The 19,728-nt window shown below is 42.7% G+C and overlaps 2 protein-coding genes across 3 annotated transcripts in view; both read left to right on the top strand.

Annotated features, from left to right (window-relative positions):
• LOC143295206 (laminin subunit alpha-2-like) overlaps positions 1 to 8,464 on the top strand; it is a 122,839-nt gene extending 114,375 nt beyond the window's left edge. For both annotated transcript variants that reach the window (XM_076606780.1, XM_076606779.1), the window contains one exon: positions 303 to 8,464. In XM_076606780.1, coding sequence (XP_076462895.1) covers positions 303 to 445 — 143 coding nt within the window. In that variant the 3' untranslated portion in view covers positions 446 to 8,464. The remainder of the gene's footprint in view (positions 1 to 302) is intronic.
• Positions 8,465 to 14,507: 6,043 nt separating this feature from the next.
• LOC143295178 (solute carrier family 35 member D2-like protein) overlaps positions 14,508 to 19,728 on the top strand; it is a 28,327-nt gene continuing 23,106 nt past the window's right edge. Inside the window, exons 1-2 of the mRNA XM_076606750.1 lie at positions 14,508 to 15,030; positions 18,462 to 19,255. Of these exons, the coding sequence (XP_076462865.1) occupies positions 18,972 to 19,255 (284 nt within the window). The 5' untranslated portion in view covers positions 14,508 to 15,030; positions 18,462 to 18,971. The remainder of the gene's footprint in view (positions 15,031 to 18,461; positions 19,256 to 19,728) is intronic.

Raw genomic sequence — 19,728 nt, 5'->3', positions numbered from 1 at the left:
TGACTCATCTACCAGTCTGTCTGTTACTATCTGTGTTCTTAGGAATGTGTGTGTTTTTTTCATGGTCACTTTCCTCTTGTTTTTTTTTTGTTGGTTTCTTTTTTCTAATATTGCATTTGCTTCTCATTTGAACTTAAGTGTACTGGGATCAAACTTAGTCGTAGTAAGGAATGATTGTTAGTATGTTTCTGTTTCTTTCTGAATTCATTGCTTTGTACAATGCTCACCTATTAAAAACAAATAAAAATTGATAGAATAATGAAATAAAAGGATTGTGATACTGATTGTCATCATGTCCACAGCATTCTTCGGCAACCAGATAGCCTCCTCCTCTAACCGCGGGATGTACGGGTGCATGAGGAATGTCTTCATCAACGGCAACCAGGTGGACTGGTACATGCTGAACCCCTCGGGCAGTCTACTACGTACCGCCTGCCCACTGTAAACACCACTGTCCCACCCACCCGCCATCCCCCTCCTCCTCCACCACATGCCTCAGCTGCCATCTATACTGCCATCATCATACTGCCTGCCCTTCACAACTGCTGCAGGAAGCAGTGTTAACCCTGACACCCACGGACCCCCTGCACCACCCATCCCCACCCCCCACACCCTACCAGTGTTCCGCACCCTGGTGTTTGTGTAACACTGAGGTGAGGGGAAGGCTGGTTGTATGAGGAGGTTGGCGATTTGGTTTTGTTTGCCTGCAGAAAGAAAAGCAAATGGCACCACTGGAATTGTTCCTTTTCGTCAGAGTGTTTTTAGTTTCTGTTTAGTTACCCCCAGTGGTTGTTGAAGGGCAGGCAATGAGGTTAGATCTTTGCTCCCCACACTGTCTGCAGTCAAGGGGGGAGGTGGTTAGTTAATTAGTTAGTGACTGCAGGCTGGTGGGAAAAGAAAACAGTTGTCGCAGGTTGCAGGGTGGGAGAGGCATGCTAGCTGCCACTATCTCTAAGTTGTATGCTACATAAAATTGAAAAAATCTTTTTAAACTGTTACTGTATTGGCAGGTTTTAGTTTTAAAAGTGGCAGCTGTGACCATCACTTCAGGATCACGATAAGTAAAACACTGTTGCTACAATGATGCATTTTGAAAATGACAGTTGTTAGTGTTGGTACAGGTTGTGTTAGAAATATGCAGTTTTCACTGAGTGCAGGGTGTGCTGTTAAGGAAAGCTGGAAACTTGTGTGTCTAAAGGGGCAGTTGTCATTGTGAGTTTAGTTTAGGTAAAGTTCAGGATGCCACAACCAGTGCATGGTGAAGAAAACTTTGGCAGTGTCAGTACGAGTTGTGTTTGAAACAAATAGTTTTCACTCAGTGCAGAATGTGTTAAAGAAAACTGGACCCATGTGTATCAAAAGAGGCAGTTGTCATTGTTAATTCAGGTCATGTTCAACAGGCCACCAAAAAATGCATGTTGAAAAAGACAGTTCTCTGTGTTAGTACAACATTGTCGGTGTCAGTACATGTTGTGTAAGAAACCAGTGAAGGCAAATAACAGCCCACTGGGAGAAACTGGCATTAGTCAGTTTCTGAAGGGCTGAACACTAAGTGTTTGCTTTAGGCTAGTGTTACCCTGAATGCTTTCACAAAAGAAGTCCAAGTCACTTGAATCCTATTTCCTTTGTATGTGATAGGCGGATGCATGGATCACTGGTCTCATTTCCATTGAAGGAAAGTTGATCCCCCCCCAAAACGTAGTTTGGCTGCCTTCATTGCCGGGTAAAAATGGGTCATGCACATAAAAGCCCACTTGTACACACAAGTGAACATAGAAGTTGCTGCACACAAAATGCAAAAGTATGGAGGAGGAAGAGATCACAGAGACTTCGGGCTGTTTGTTGAAGTCTGGATAGCCTGGTCTGGCACAACAGTTGAGTTTCTGTTTGCTTGTTTTTGCTTTGTCCTCATTGAGTTGACGTACATGCTTTACATTTTCCACTCTTTAAAGAATCATTGATTGTTTTCGTTTTCCGTATAACTTAGTAGTATATTATAACTTATTACCAAACATTACGTGTATCTCAAATTGATTTTAGCAAAGAAATATGTTGGTTATACCCAAAACATAATTTAGATTCCAGTAACTGATTGATTCAAATATAAATGTAAGAGAGATTGGTCTGCATCATCTTTACATGTAAGAAAACTTGGGTGGCATTATCTTTACTATATTGTTCTTTGCGCACAAAGTTTTGCAGGTTTTTTCTGTGTGAAGCCTGAAGAAGTGTTGGTTGTTGTGTTTTTTTTTCGCAGACTGTATTACTGTATTTGTATTTGTATTTCTTTTTATCACAACAGATTTCTCTGTGTGAAATTCGGGCTGCTCTCCCCAGGGAGAGCACGTCGCTATACTACAGCACCACCCTTTTTTTTTTTTTTTTTTCCTGCGTGCAGTTTTATTTGTTTTTCCTATTGAAGTGGATTTTTCTACAGAATTTTGCCAGGAACAACCCTTTTGTTGTCGTGGGTTCTTTTACGTGCGCTAAGTGCATGCTGCACATGGGACCTCGGTTATCGTCTCATCCCAATGACTAGTGTCCAGAGCACCACTCAAGGTCTAGTGGAGGGGGAGAAAGTATCAGCGGCTGAGCCGTGATTCGAACCAGCGCGCTCAGATTCTCTCACTTCCTAGGCGGACACGTTACCTCCAGGCCATCACTCCACTTTACTTTTACTGTAGGTGCTTCTGCCTCACTGATGCTGGTTGTTTGGAAATTTGGAAAGAAAAAAAAGATCTCTAAGTAGCATTGGCTTCCAGCAATATGTTACAGCATTGCAGGATGCTTTGGGTGAGCTGATCACACACTGATACGTCCTGGACCAGACAGCCTCCAAATGTGTTGTGATCTTTTCTTGTGACCCTCTGTGTGTGTGTGTGTGTTTAAGCAACAGCCGGCGTGTAGTTTATAAACTGTGACGCGCACAGACATGTATTATGTTTCCTTGTGATCTTCCAGTGTGTACTTTGTGATGTCCAGATGTGATGTGTATTTCTATGTGTGACTTTCAGACATCTTGTATGTTACTGTCCAAATTTCAGGCAGAATGTATATTACTGTCCGACCTCCAGACATGGTGTATATTACTGTCCGACCTCAGACATGGTGTATGTTACTGTCCGAATTTCAGGCAGAATGTATATTACTGTCCGACCTCCAGACATGGTGTATGTTACTGTCCGAATTTAAGACATGATGTGTGTTACTGTCTGACCTAGAGACATGGTGTATGTTACTGTCCGACCTCCAGACGATGTGTGTTACTGTCTGACCTCCAGACGATGTGTGTTACTGTCTGACCTTCAGACGATGTGTGTTACTGTCTGATCTTCAGACATGGTGTATGTTACTGTCTGACCTTCAGACATGATGTGTGTTACTGTCTGATCTTCAGACATGATGTGTGTTACCGTCTGATCTTCAGACATGATGTGTGTTACTGTCTGATCTTCAGACATTATGCATGTTACTGTCTAACCATCAGACATGATGTATGATACTGTCTGACCTTCAGACATGGTGTATGTTACTGTCTGACCTTCAGACATTATGCATGTTACTGTCTGACCTTCAGACATGATGTGTGTTACTGTCTGATCTTCAGACATGGTGTATGTTACTGTCTGACCTTCAGACATGATGTGTGTTACTGTCTGACCTTCAGACATGGTGTATGTTACTGTCTGACCTTCAGACATGATGTGTGTTACTGTCTGATCTTCAGACATGATGTGTGTTACTGTCTGATCTTCAGACATGATGTGTGTTACTGTCTGACCTTCAGACATTATGCATGTTACTGTCTAACCTTCAGACATGATGTATGTTACTGTCTGACCTTCAGACATGATGTGTGTTACTGTCTGATCTTCAGACATGATCTGTGTTACTGTCTAACCTTCAGACATGATGTGTATTACTGCCTGACCTTCAGACATGATCTGTGTCACTATGTGAGCTTCAGACTTGATTTATGTTACTGTCTGACTTACTGGTTTATATTGCTGTAAAATCTCGTGCATGTATGTGGCTTTGTGAAAATCAGCCCACTTCCATCGGCTGGCTCTGTATTTTCCTATTTTTGTGCTTTTGAAAGCTGATTATTTTCACTTGCATCTTCATTGAATGTGTTTCAGTGAGAATGAGAGTGTTTGTGCATTATATAGGTGTGTTCATTGTTCCTTGAGCATTTTATTTCCTGCTGTTTTTTTTTGTTTTGTTTTTTGTCAGAATACACAAGTGGTTGATTAGAAATAAAGGTATAAACCAAACCATATTACAGAAATGAATACAGTAGTGTCAGTTCTTGTTTCAGTTCTCTGTTGCTTTCTGAGACCACAATGACCTCTGAAACCTGTGTGCTGCAAATTTTGGTCGTGAATGAGGAGCACAGCGCAGAGAGAAGCACATGTGAGAGAGAGAGAGAGAGAGATGTGGTATCTAGCTTAGTAGAAACGCTAGTTCCGAATCAAGGGGATATTGGTCAGTGATACACCCTGGTGGCTATGTGTGTATCATTCGTCGTTGTTGCCCAATGCTTTGTATGTGTTATTAACAACAAGCTGCCCCAGTTTATAGACATGTACTGATCGTTTCTTTTTCATTTGGCTTGTGGCTTTTTCTGCCAGTGTGTTTGTGTGTGTGTGTGTGTGTGATTTCTTCATGTTTGGATTTTTCATTTCTTCGTGTTTTTTTTACAGTGTTTTTTATTGAGTTTTTTCTTTTCTTTTCTTTTTTTCTGTTTATTGTTTGTTGTTTTTGGGGGACAGTGGGTGGGGAGTGAGGGGGTAAGATGACGTATTGTTTGAAGTTTTGTTGTTGCTAATTTATTTCAAACATATTTTTAGTGTGTCTGTATACATCTGTGCATGGGATGTAGAAGGTGTAAAGGACTGGATAATTTGTTAGTGTGTTTTGTATGCATGAATTTAGTCTTTTTATTCATGTGTTGTTGTTTTGTACAGCATGTTTTAGGTGTGTTGAAAGAAGGAATACATTGTGCAGGGCAGGGGAAGGGGACAGGGAGGGGGAAACAGTATATTGAAAATTAAATTTGGGAGGGGTGGAGAGTGACGGAATTGTCCCAAAGAGGGGTGGAGCGTGGTAAAAATGTTGCAGAGAACAGCGTGCGCATGTGTGTCTGTATATGAATCCATGTTCACTGCTTAGTTTGTTTTTGTGAGCTGCTGCGCTAGGTCTAGATTCACCCAATGGTGATCTTTTTATAAAACATTTTTCTGGTGATACACATTTTGTTGGTCTTGGTTTGTTTTGTTTTTTAAGGACGTGAATTAGTGAGCCTTTTTCAGGCAACCTTCCAACAACACAAACAGGACTACAGCACTGCAATTTAAATGTTGATTTTGACCACATGGATGAATTGATAAAATTCTGGAAAGCAGCCCATATTTATCAAACACAGTCTGAATGTAATCCTTGTAAAGTTATCAATACCATCTGTGAAAGCTATTTCAAAGATCAAAGTTACATTTGCTTCTGTGAAATGTGTTTCGCAGTTCAGAGATAAGCTGCTGTGTGTAAGCTGTTTGTCAGATCAAAGTTAGATTTTTTTCCACCTCGTGTAAGCTGTATGGCAGTTCAGAGTAGACTGGATGTACCATAACTAGCAGTCATGAGCATACCACCAGTGTGTGTCTGTTGTTACCTAAGTACTGAGGAACATATAGCACTATTGGTTTGGACCAGCAATCATATCAGTGGTTCCCTTCTGTACGGGTAGCTGGTGTGAAAAAAAAAAAAACTTATTTAAGTGTGGTTACACCCACGCATTAATTCATCGACAGTTTGTTTCGTATTTCTATTTTTGTGACGACAGCTTTCTCTGGGTGAAATTTTGGGTTGTCCCTGGGGCAGAGTGCGTTAACACAATGGAGCACGACCCTTTTTTTTCTTTTTTTTCTCTCTCTGTGCGAGTATTAGTTTTTATTGTTTTGTTTGTTTAGGGTTACTTTGCTTGTTTTTTTGTTAAAGCAGATACCTCCACAGAATTTTGCAACAGATAGCGCCTTTGTTGCCATGTGTACTTTTACATTGCTAAATGAATGCTACACATGTGAATTTGGTTCATCCAGTCCAAAAGACTAGCGCTCATTCCACCCACACAAGATCCAGCAGAGAGGGCTGTAGAAATCTCGGTCCGAGCAGAAATCAAACTCGAGAACACTCATTTCCTGGCTGGGTGCATTGCCATGAGGACAGTCTAGCTTCCTGTGTGCCCCCCTGCTTAGCTTCCTGTGGGTCCCCCTGTCCCAGTGGCTATGATGATGGCCTGAGGGAGTGATGTGCCTCACTTCAGCACCCTGTCACAGGAAGATTCTGCATTTGGTTCAGTGTTAAAGAGTTAGGCCGGAGTATTGCCTGATATTGATATTGTTTTGTTCATATGAGAGAGCTTTCTGCATTTGTTTTGGATGTTGTTTTTTTATTTAGTTTTTTTTGTTGTTGGCTATTGCTTTAACCCAGGGTGCAAGTGGACAAACATGCCAATGCATTTCTTAGTTGCCTGATGATGCAGGGCGTTGTGACTTGATAGAGACTGTGACTGATTTATTTGTTTCTTTGTCCATGTCTAGGACTTGCGTATGTTTTTAGTATTTTGATGTTCTGACTGTACACGGTGCATTTCTTTTGAGCATATATTTCGATAACAGTGTGTTTGCTTGATGTATTCTTGTTTGCAATTGTGAATATATGAATATATGTATATGTATGTACGTATATCTGCATAATTTAAGCTGTCTGCAATAGCGTGTATGCTTTAGATTTGATTGAGCTGTCGCATAATAAATCATTTAGTTGGGACGTTCTGAAAATTAGTGTTGTGGATTTCAGCATCAGCTTTTTCATGCTTGGACAGGCCCTGCGCTGACCAGTTATTGACAGTGATGGTGTGTTTCTGTGTGGGCTGTGTAGAGAAGAACGATGCAGAACACCTTGTGGCACAGAATAACAGTTTTATAGATTATTATTTTAATCAGTCAGCTCAGGAAATCACTCACTGTTGTTCTGCCAGTGGGAAAGACAGTATGAAGTTGTTTTTAATCAACGTTGTCGCTAGCTGTGAAGTATTTCATTTATGGAAAACTAGGGAGGAATGCTGTGTCGTGACATCTTTGCTGTATGTTCATCGGTCATGTGTGTCACTTTTCTTTGTCAGTCCTCATGGTTAATGCCTTTTATAGATATAGATATTAGCTTTGGGAATCGGTGCAACTCACTGAAATGGGGTGACAAACCAGGGTGAGGCACCGTGGCAGAATGGGTAAGGTGTTGGACTTCTGACCCAGTGTTCACCAGTGATCAGAGTTCGAGGCCCTCTTTCGGCATGGTGTTGCGTCCTTGGGGGAAGGATCCTTAACTCCATTTTCCTCACTTCACCCATGGTGTGAAATGGGTACCTGACTTCAGACTGGGAAGGTTAGAATGGTAGAATGACAGGTTTTAGCCCTGCCTTTCTTTGCCAAGCCACCAGACACAGTGGGTATATGAGTTCACTGCCCTGATAGCCGTAAAAGACGGTGGGGTGTTTAACTTTTTTCTCTTTTTTTGTTGTTGTCCTTTTTAACATACAAGTGGGTGGGGGGTTTGGGTAGGGAGAGGACTGTGTTTGTCGTCTCGTGCCATACTGTGTGTCCGTGGCTGTCAGTGTGGATCTGTTGTCGTCACGTGTCTTCACAATCCACTGTGCAGTAGGTGTGTGTGTCGTGTCATGTCATCGAGATGATACTACCTTTCAGGTGACAGTACCTTTGTTCAAAACCTTTCCAACAGTTTGTAACAGCTCAAAACAAGCTATCTTGCTCTCTCCATGCTTATGAAGATGATGTTGATGATGGTTTACCTTTGTCGTTATTGTCACAGGCAGTGCCTAAAACTTAAACATTTATCCATGAGTTGTAAAGTTGTTGAGTCTTGGGGTCTCTCTCTCTCTCTTCCCGCCCCCCCCCCCATCCCCCCTCTCTCTCTCTCTCAATAGTAAGTACCAGAATCATGGATTCAGTATTCTTTCAATATTGTTTTATGAAAAGTGGAATATAAGTAATAATTATTTCCATTTTTTTATCAAAACTTTATTTCCTTTTTAAAGGTGTTTTTTTTTTTTAATAGATAGTTATTTATTATCATTTTTAAGACGCTGCCTTTAAAGACATAATTAGTCTGTCGTATTTTCATGTTATTCAGTAGATATGTTAAATTCATTGTGCATTAAAAGACATGAATCAATCAGTGTGTGTACTTTTTTAGTCTCTTGATGTAATCTTCCCATTAGTTCAAAGTTCAAGTCTGTTGAATCATTGATTTGTACAGTTTTGCTAACTTTGGATTCAGTTTCCTTAGCTGTGCTTAACAACAACAAAAAATGTTGATCAGTGGACTTTTATCGTTATCCTGTTCTTTATATTTACGTACATTTTGTAATAAACTGTTATTTATATTCCCATTTTTCTTGTTGCTTTGTGTGACTTGTCTTGGTGAGGAAGATTAAATTGTGTTTGAATAATTCTCTCTCTCTCTCTCTCTCTCTCTCTCTCTCTCTCTCTCTCTCTCCAGATACATGTATACAAAAGTATTTTATTGAACTTTGGCCATGGACCACAATCCAAACACACACACACACACATACACACACACATATATATATATATATATATATATATATATGAAAGTGTGTGTGTATTTGAATTGAGATCCATGGCTGAAGCTCAACAATAAAACACTTTTGTTCATTCATTTAATATCTCTCTCTCTCTCTCTCTCTCTCTCTCTGCTTCGACAGTGTGGGATTTGGCGAGTGACAGAATTATAAAACCTCTATTGAGTCTGCATAGAAGAGCTGTAAAATTGATTCTTTTAAAATCTTCATCATTGACTGTATCTGATTATAAAGCTCTCGATATCCTCCCACTGAAAACAAAACTTCTATTTAACAAAGGTCTATTTATGTTCAAAATCATGTCTGGATTTGCTCCCCCCTCACTGAAGAATAAATTTGTAACCATGACTCATCGTCATCTTCATAAAGTTATGGTACCACTTCCAAGGATCGATCTTTTAAAATCTAGTCTGTCTTATTCAGGGGGCTGTTTATGGAATGAATTATTATCCTGCCTCAATGTAAACACTGTAAAAAGCATCCCACATTTATTGAAAAACATGTGATTATGTGACACATATCAATTATAAACAAAAAAATCATGTATAGATAGTCAATATATATATATATATATATATATATATATATATAATGTATACGCCTCTCTCCTCCCCTGTCAGTCTCTATGTCTCTCCACTGTCACTGTCACTATATCTGTCTGTTGTCAGCCTCCCCTGCCTTCTTGACTCTTCCCCTTGTCCATTCTTCCTTCCGCTCTCCACCACGCCCCTACCCTATTGTCCTCATGTTATTCATCTATCGCGATATTGTTTTGTACATAAGTTCTATGTTTATGATTGCACATGCTTATGCAATTTTGATGTTGGTGTTGTGAATTGACTCTCGCTTTTTTGTTTTTTGTTGTTTTTTGTTGTTTTTTGTTTTTTTGTTGTTGCTTTGTTGCTTTTTTTTTCCAATTATTATTTATGCCCAGAGGGCTGGATGTAAAAAAGTACTTTGTGCTTACTCCTTTACCCTCGTAAAATAAAATTTCGTTCGTTCGTTCGTTCTCTCTCATACACACACTTTATATAGAGAGAGACGAGGGAGAGAGAGGAATTGTGTATGCATGTGAGAGAGACACTATGGCTGGAGGGGGTGGTGGGGTAAGGGGGGAGAGATGAAGTGGAAAGTTTGGGGGTTAAGCTGGGTCAGAACGACACCAAGTGAATGGAAACAAGCTTGAGAACGATCAACAGTTAATAAAGTCTTTTGAAAGAACAGAATGTATATATGTCAGGCATTGATAGCAGGACACACAGAGCTTAGGATATAAAGTGAATTTGCATCTGTCTTTAATTCATAGTCCCCGCCCTCCACTGCCACCCTTTGGGGATGCTGGGGGTCTTTCAGTAAGGAAGAAAGAGAAACACCCGTAGGTGCTGGAGAGGACCCAGAGAAGCACTGTCTCCACCCGCCCCTTGGAACAATCCTGCACCACCCTTGAAGGCCTGCGCTGTGTTCACGATGGGTGCAGGCTCGCACAGGACACTTAATTAAGAATTCAAGGGACATAACTGCTCCCGAACAGAGGCAAACGAGACCACAGGATGCAACTCGCGACAGCCATAAAAGAAGTATCCCCATGGGTGTACCAGCCAGTATTTCATGACTGCAGAGCCCACCGGCAAAAGACACCACCCTCCAGCTGCTGAGCACACCCCACAGACCAAACCGCCCCTGCCCGCAGACAGATGAAGACAGTGCCACTCCAGACACAGACATACGGGGGTCTTTCAGTATAAATAGCATCCACGCCTTCTGGAACTTCTGCGCAAGAAAATTTCTCTTTTCTATCACTCTCTTCGTTTCTAGAAGCCTTTTATTCTACCTTCATTGTCGTCTCCTTTTTCTGCCTTCCCAGCCCATGTCCCCTTTCTTTTTTTCAAGCAAGCCTTGACACTTTGGTTTTTTTTTCTTTTCCACAGCCTGTGATGTACTATCTGTACTGTTTTGCTCTGGCGATTCGGAATAGTGAGGTTGTAAACACTGGGATGGGCGTTAGCTGCCCATTCTGTAGTGTTATTTGCTTGTATGGCCTTTTGTTACATTGTTGTTAGTGGGGTTGTTTTTTTAGATTGGGGGGGGGGGGGGGGGGGTCTTTGAAGTATTGTTGTTGTTTTTTACCCTTTTTTACGAATTTTTGTAATCTTGGGTTGATAAATTAAGCGTATTGGGTGGTGCCCTCAGCATGGCCTAGTCTTATTGGTCTTGAGAAGCTAAATGGTTGGGATACTGTGTCATGAACTGTATGAAAAAAAAAATGTCCAAGTGTTGTTTTTTCATTGGTGACAGTTTTGTGTTGACACGGTTGAGCATTTGTATGGTTTGACAGTCCTGACATGGCCCTGTGCGGTTGGCTGGTGGACTATAAGAAACAAGAACTAGAATTAGAACAATTCGTAGTCCGCCTTGTGTAATTATGACATATAGATAGATAGACAAATATGAATATATATTAATATACAGATACACACACGCACGCACACACGCACACACACACACAATATATATATATATATATAGAGAGAGAGAGAGAGAGAGAGAGGTGTCTATGTATGTGTGTTTCTCACTCTCATTTGGTGTGGACTCGCACGTGGCTGTGAAGCTTGGATTGTATAGGTGTACTGTACGCAGTGACGGCAGTAAAACTGTCCGAGTTCTTTGGGCATTACTGCTGCTGTTGCTGCCCCCCTCTTCCTCTTCTTGGGGGCCTTCAGTGATTGCTGCTGCTGTTGCTGCCCCCCTCTTCCTCTTCTTGGGGGCCTTCAGTGATTGCTGCTGCTGTTGCTGCCCCCCTCTTCCTCTTCTTGGGGGCCTTCAGTGATTGCTGCTGCTGTTGCTGCCCCCCTCTTCCTCTTCTTGGGGGCCTTCAGTGATTGCTGCTGCTGTTGCTGCCCCCCTCTTCCTCTTCTTGGGGGCCTTCAGTGATTGCTGCTGCTGTTGCTGCCCCCCTCTTCCTCTTCTTGGGGGCCTTCAGTGATTGCTGCTGCTGTTGCTGCCCCCCTCTTCCTCTTCTTGGGGGCCTTCAGTGATTGCTGCTGCTGTTGTTGCCCTCCTCTTCCTCTTCTTGGGGGCCTTCAGTGATTGCTGCTGCTGTTGTTGCCCTCCTCTTCCTCTTCTTGGGGGCCTTCAGTGATTGCTGCTGCTGTTGTTGCCCTCCTCTTCCTCTTCTTGGGGGCCTTCAGTGATTACTGCTGCTGTTGCTGCCCCCCTCTTCCTCTTCTTGGGGGCCTTCAGTGATTGCTGCTGCTGTTGCTGCCCCCCTCTTCCTCTTCTTGGGGGCTTTCAGTGATTGCTGCTGCTGTTGCTGCCCCCCTCTTCCTCTTCTTGGGGGCCTTCAGTGATTGCTGCTGCTGTTGTTGCCCTCCTCTTCCTCTTCTTGGGGGCCTTCAGTGATTGCTGCTGCTGTTGCTGTCCCCCTCTTCCTCTTCTTGGGGGCCTTCAGTGATTGCTGCTGCAGCTGTTTTTCCCAAAGCTGTCGGTGTGCATGCTCTGTCAGAGCGGAGCACGCCAGTTCTGGTCCTACAAACAGAAATGACACTGCAACTGTGCTGAACTGTGAAAACCCTTGGTTCTGGATTCTGGTATTTTGTGATGGAAGTTCAAACAGGGGGACGGTAATTTAGAGCACTTTTTTTTTTTTTTTAAATTTTTTTTTACAGTGTGTGAAAACCTCTCATTCCCCGTTTCGTTTATTTATTTGTAGTCTGTTCATCTAAGATGATGATATTAGACTGAAAATAAATTATATTGTTATCATCATTTGGATTATTATCATTTCTACCATAATGATAATTGTTATTATTAATTAGAAATCGACATTTCTGTATATTCAAATGAAAAGGAGGGCGGTTGAGGTGGAGGGGAGGAGCATGCAGGGGTGGGAGGGGGGCGGGGGTGGGGGGCAAGGAGGAGGGGACTAAGAAAGGAAGAGACCGACAGAGAACAGAAAGTGGAAAAGATCGAGTACAAAATCTAAAATGGAGAGGGTGAGTGTCAGTGACTGGAGAAAGAAAAAAACATAATATTGGAAGGGTGTGGGTGAGAGGCGGGACGGGGGAAGCGGGATTGGGACAAAAAAAATTATCACGAATCAAATATTGTATGCACTACTTCTGTAAAATATTATTTGAAAAGAGGTTCGTGTGGGGACCTACAATAAACAACCAAATTGACTCTCATTCCCCCGCGCGTTTACAAGGTCACAGATTCGGATGATGTTTTACCAAGCATAAAAAACAAACAATTGCAGTTGTAAAAAAATAACTGCTTTGACAGAACTCGTACAAGGCAGAAGACCAGCAAGGACAGGGAGTAAATGTGAACGTAGACAGTAGCCTCCCTTGTTTGCACTGCACGAGAAGCGAAATGAGAGAGGGAGACGTGTAGAAAAGGACCAGGAGTGGGTGGCCAGTGGAAAAAGTCCAGAAGAAGGAACGGATCTCGAAGGGACGCACTTTGTTCTCGCATGGCTGACCTCACCAGTGAAGCCCACGTTCCCAACCGTGACTGAAAAAAAAAAGAAAGAAAAAAAAAAAAAGTTCTCGGCTTGTAGCACTTGAAAGTTCAGAATCAAACTTGCAGTACGTGTCGCTAGTTTCAGTTTCAGTTTCAGTAGCTCAAGGAGGCGTCACTGCGTTCGGACAAATCCATATACGCTACACCACATCTGCCAAGCAGATGCCTGACCAGCAGCATAACCCAACGCGCTTAGTCAGGCCTTGAGACGTGTCGCAAGTGTAGTCACAATGAACTAGTCGTTTGGTTTTCCGTATTTGTATAATAATTATGAATATATTTTACACTATTAGCAGTAACAGTTTAATATAGTTTAATATAGTTTATATGTAACTTTTTTTTTCTCAAGGCCTGACAAAGCGCGTTGGGTTACGCTGCTGGTCAGCATCTGCTAGGCAGATGTGGTGTGGCGTATATGGATTTGACCGAACGCAGTGACGCCTCCTTGAGCTACTGATCGTACTGATACTGATACTGATACTCAGTATATGCGGTAACTGCATATAGTCAGGCGCGGCCTGACTTGCACGACGGAAGACCGAACGCGCTGGTCCGCCGGCAGAAAACTTAGCCTGGCTTTGAAGTGAAGAAGAAATAAGAGCAGTTTATTGGAAGTGGGATTCGACTGAACCTACACCTGGCGAAATAGACTGTGTGACAATCAATGCAACAGCAAAACGAAATCCCTGCCTTCCAGTGTCCCAATATTTCCACTTATGTAGGCTTATCCTTGTCGACCCTACTCGTTTACCCTTGCGATTCAGTATAAAACCTGCCCCAGGGCATAGACACTGTAATGTCTCATGGGAATTATAATGTCTATGCACAGGGTGCGCATACAAGGTCCGATACATTCCATTTGATTTCAGTTCGAAGGAGTTGTTCGGTCAACGTGTGCAGACTAATCCAAACCCATCACGCTATACTACATCTGCTTTGAAAAAAATAATGACAAGAAATAGACACAGAGAGAGAGTAAAATTAACTCTCTCCATACGAACGGCGAAAGAGACGATGTTAACAGCGTTTCACCCCAGTTACCATCATCAAAATATTGCAAGAGGAAGGCTCTTATACTGAAGACGTGAATGTTGACAAAGAATACCACAATTCTGACGACGGAAGCTAAAGGTTGGGTCATTCAGACACCCACTGGACATCCGAGGGATCTGTGTAGAGGAGAAGAGAGGACTGGCCGTACTGAGTGAGTTAATGTCTTATTTTCACGTAAAACCAACGCGCTGTTGAGGCCTTGCCTCACCTGGATTTGAAGAGAAGAAAACCACTTCAAGAAAAGAAAACACGCACCCCGTCCTCCGCCGGATTACAACACAATCAAGAGTGGCAGTACTTCGGGTGGGGGGTAAAAGTGAAAGAAGCCAAACAACATCCACAGTTTCAAAGCAAGGATTATCCAAACTTTGCTGCTTTTAACTCCACGCACATTACATGCCGTGTGTTATGGAACAACTTTGGCTGACAACACCTGTGATACACATCTACACGGTGTGCGCAGTGAACCTACCTAACGTGTCGCCGTTTTTGACCCGAAAATAATGTGTAATGGCGAGGTCATTGCGGGCGACAATTCGCGTGTACCTCTCTCCTTTTAAACCATGCTCCACGGAGGTATGTGCGGCCCAGTGGGTTGATCAGTCCAGCTCGAAAAAAGACTGAAGAGGCGAATGGTTGGTCAGTCTGTCAAGTCAGCAGTTACCGGCCTGTGGAAGACTACGCAAGACTGATACTGAAACTGTGACAAAAATGATGTCGTTTTGATAACACCAGTGGCAAGTCGTTGAGAGTTCGCGAAACTGTTTCGATAGACCAAGGTATGGGTAAGCGAGTGAGTTGTATTTGTTGTGTGTCGGTGGCCGACAATCATTGCATGGCATTAGCCCTTGAAACTTGAATACTGAGTTATGCGACGCTGTGTGTGTGTGTGTGTGTGTGTGTGTGTGTGTGTGTGTGTGTGTGACTCATGTCAGTGTGTGTGTCTGTGTGTGTGTGTGTCCCATGTGTGTCCCGTCAGTGTGTGTGTGTGTGAGTGTGTTTGTGCGCGCGCGCGCGCGTGTGTGTATGTGTGTGTGTTTGTTCGTGTGTGTGTGTGTGTTCGTTCGCGCGTGCGTGTGTGTGTGTGTGTGCGTGCGTGACTCGTGTGTGTGTGTGTGTGTGTGTGTGTGTCCCGTGTGTGTATGTGTGTGTCACGTGTGTGTGTGTGTGTGTGTGTGTGTGTGTGTGTGTGTTTGTCGCTTTGTGTATGTATGTGTGTTTGTGTGACTCGCGCGCGCTTGTGTGTGTGTGTGTGTGTGTGTGTGTGTGTGGTACCACTGGCTGTATCAGTCGGAAAGAGCACGCGGGTTTCGGTTTAAGACGTGGAGTCTGGTCGGTGTTGTGTTGTTTAACTCACATGTCTGTACGTGACGGCCATGGAACAGATCATAGATCTCTGTTCCATTATGTTATTTATAGTCGGCAAAGCAATCATTGTGGCTACACACCCACGCACGCACGCACACACACAGACACACAGACAGACAGACAGACACACACACACACACACACACACACACACACCCGACCCACACATCTTGCTGAACCACTTACCCCAACATTTATCAAAAGACGTGATCCTAGTGCAATGCGCAGATGATATATGTATGTGGATGAATGTAACTATGAAAAGAAATACATCAAAAAGGGCGTTAAACTATATTAAGAAAACAGACCAAAGAGAAATAGATAAATTGAATAAGTATATTGTCGACAATGGTCTTACATTATCGGCAGAAAAAACTCACATTATGCTTTTTAACAATGGTAATAGTCCAGAAGAGTTACCAACATTTAAAATTGAAAATGAACCCATTCAGTACAGAGATATGATAAAATTTTCAGGCTTAATGCTACTTAAGTGGAGTGATGGCCTGGAGGTAACGCGTCCGCCCAGGAAGCGAGAGAATGTGAGCGGGCTGGTTCGAATCACGGCTCAGCCGCCGATATTTTCTCCCCCTCCACTAGACCTGGAGTGGTGGTCTGGACGCTAGTCATTCGGATGAGACGATAAACCGAGGTCCCGTGTGCAGCATGCACTTAGCGCACGTAAAAGAACCCACGGCAACAAAAGTGTTGTTCCAGGCAAAATTCTGTAGAAAAATCCACTTCGATAGGAAAAACAAATAAAACTGCACGCAGGAAAAAATACAAAAAATTGGTGGCGCTGTAGTGTAGCGACGCGCTCTCCCAGGGGAGAGCAGCCCGAATTTCACACAAAGAAATCTGTTGTGATAAAAAATAAATACAAATACAAATACTTCAAAACTAGTTTGGAATGCCCATATTAAATATATAATAACAAAAGCAAGAAAATGTTTAAACGTGCTCAAAGTTATAAGTAAACAGTGCTGGGGACAAGACACAACGATACTGAAACTGGGCGCAATAGCCGAGTGGTTAAAGCATTGGACTTTTAATCTAGTGAGGGTCTCGGGTTCGAATCTCGGTAACGGCGCCCGGTGTGTAAAGAGTGGAGATTTTTCTGATCTCCCAGGTCAACATGTGTGCAGACCTGCCTGTGCCTGAACCCTCTTCGCGTGTATACGCAAAAAGAAAATCAAAAACGTGTGTGTGTGTGTGTGTGTGTGTGTGTGTGTGTGTGTGTGTGTGTGTGTGTGTGTGTGTGTGTGTGTGTGTGTATTCACTCAAAATGTTGTGATTAATCAATGTTGTAAACATAGTGAAAGACACCAAGGTTATCATTGCATGCATTGATTTAGACAAGATAATATATACTGTATACTGACAGACACGAACATTGCACAAAATTCCCATTGCACGTTCATCCTGCACACTGTCACACATATTAAGTAAATGAATATCTAGGAAATTTAAACAGTGCAACCTATTATGCATGCACATTTTGAGTGAACACACACACACACACACACACACACACACACACACACACACACACACACGTACTCGCATGCAAGCGCAGCCACAAACACACACACACACACACACACATACACACACACACACATATATATGTATATATATATGACACATGCACACCTACATAGTTCTCAAAGAGTTTAAAAGGTGAACTGAAGGTGGTATAAAAGTCTTCTGAGCTCTTTATTTTACTTCAATTAAACGTTCTGTCCTGTCGTCCTGGAACCGTATTCAAAAAGAACATCGTACCTGCGGGGTAAGTGTGTACCTGCGGGTAATCTGCCTCAGGCAAGGCAAACTGCCCGAGGGTAAGCAATATCCAGTATTCATGAAAGCAAGAGTCTACCCGTTTGTCTACAAACGCGAAGGCAATTTAACCTTACTACCTGCCAAGTGTGACTGCCCACGAAGCAGAGGTAAATATGGCGGATCTTTTTGCAGCGTTTTCCTTTTTTTTTTTTTTTTTTTTTTTCCCCAAGGGGAAAACAGGCGTGCTTTTACGGATAGCACGTGTTTTGCGAACTCTCCCAACAATGTTCCGAGCTGTGGTGCAATGGGAAGTGAAACTGAGAGTATGTGCAGACTCGTTGTGATTTAAAAAAGAAAAGAAAAAAAAAAAGAAAAAAAAGGAAGGGTTTAGGTGTCTGAGCAACCCCGTGTGTCTTGAATTCGAAGATAACTCATCCTTCAAGGTAACCTGTACCCGCGGGTGCCAACCATGTCAAAGATAACTTGCCTGAAGGCAAAATGAATTTTGTCTTGAAATTTGAATACAGCCCCATGATCGCAGCAGTTCATAGTACTTTACTAAACACACACAAGCACGCGTCTATATGTGTCAAACACAACATTAAGCTGACAACAAATAGTTTAAGAATAACATATAAGTATAATTTTATAATATATATATATATATGCATAGTGATTTATATATATATATGTATATATATATATATATGTGTGTGTGTGTGTGTGTGTGTTATATGTATTGTATGTGTGTGTGTGTGTGTGTGTGTAAGCGCGCTCTTGTGTGTGTGTGTGTGTGTGTGTGTAAGTGCACGCTCATGTGTATGTGTATGTGTGTGTGTGTGTGTGTGTAAGCGTGCGCTCATGTGCATGTATATGATTATAGGCCTATGTGAATGTGTGTGTGTGTGTGTGTTCTTTTACATTTTTCATTAAAAAAAACAAACACAAAAACAAAACAAAAACCCTTGTTTAATCAAGAAATGATATCAACACAACTCTTCCATGACTGTGTTCAACATCTTTACAGTGTGCAGGATGTATAGATATACATTTTTAACAGCCTATACAGATCGAAGATACCAAACTGCCAATGACAGCCCCCACGTCATCAGCCGCCATCATCAACCCACAACTCTCCCCAGGGCCTTTTTTTTTTTTTTTTTTTTTTTCGTTTGACTGAGAAAGGTTAACTCTTTCCATACGAACGGCGAAAGAGACGACGTTAACAGCGTTTCACCCTAATTACCATCATCAAAATATTGCAAGCGGAAGGCTCTTATACTGAAGAGGTGAATGTTGACAAAGAATACCACAATTCTGACGACGGAAGCTAAAGGTTGGGTCATTCAGACACCCACTGGACATCCGAGGGGTCTGTGTAGAGGAGAAGAGAGGACTGGCCGTACTGAGTGAGTTAATTAACCGTCCAGATCATCCTTGCCCGCAGGCCCAAATACTACCACTATGTGTATGTGAGACCTCGTGCTTATCGCTAACCCCTGATCTGAAAGCTAAAGCCGACGGAGAGAGGAACGACCCTTGGTACAGTTTAAAAAAAAAAAAAATTACGATGGATAAAGAAAGAGAGCCAAAGTCACACGGCCCCACAGATGTTTTCAAGTCTGCGTCTCCACAGTCGTCAGTGTTGGCAGCAGCAGCAGCAGTAGTATTGACGGGCGTGGAGGCGGGTGGTGGTGGAGAGGGCAAGGAGGAGGAGGAGGAGCAGCAGCAGCAGGAGCAGCAGCCTCCTCCCCAGCAGTACAGCATGGCTCAGCGGCTAGCTACTGCCTTGTGTTACGCCGTGTCAGCCACCGTCATCGTCATCGTCAACAAGCTGGTGCTGACCAGCTACAGGTGAGTTTTTTCGTTTGTTTGTTCGTTTATTGAAATTAAGTTTCTTTCTTTATTTCTTTATCTATTTGTTTGTTTGGCGATTAATTGAAATTATCTATTTGTTTTTTTTTAACATTTTAGTTTGTTTAGAGGGGTGTAGTGGTGGTGGTGGTCGTAGTGTGTGTGTGTGTGTGTGTGTGTGTGTGTGTGTAGTGTAGTGTAGTGTAGTGTAGTGTAATGTCTCTGTGTGTGTGTGTAGTGGAAAGTAGTGTAGTGTGGTGTGTTTGTGTGTGTGCGTGTGTAGTACAGTGTAGTGTGTGTGTGTGTGTGTGTGCGCGCGCGCGCGCGTGCGTGTGTGTAGCTTGATTGATCTGTTACTGCAGTCGCTTGAACTGTGTCAGTGTTGGTTAAGACGCTCATCTGCCAAATTATTCAGAAAACCGTGAGGGTGTGGGTTCGAATCCCGCCCTCGCCCTTTTCTCCTAAAGTGTGCG

This window comes from Babylonia areolata, chromosome 20, assembly GCF_041734735.1.
Source record: "Babylonia areolata isolate BAREFJ2019XMU chromosome 20, ASM4173473v1, whole genome shotgun sequence".
Taxonomy (NCBI): domain Eukaryota; kingdom Metazoa; phylum Mollusca; class Gastropoda; order Neogastropoda; family Buccinidae; genus Babylonia; species Babylonia areolata.
Note: the sequence above shows the minus strand (reverse complement) of the source record. Positions and strands in the feature narration are given on the sequence as shown.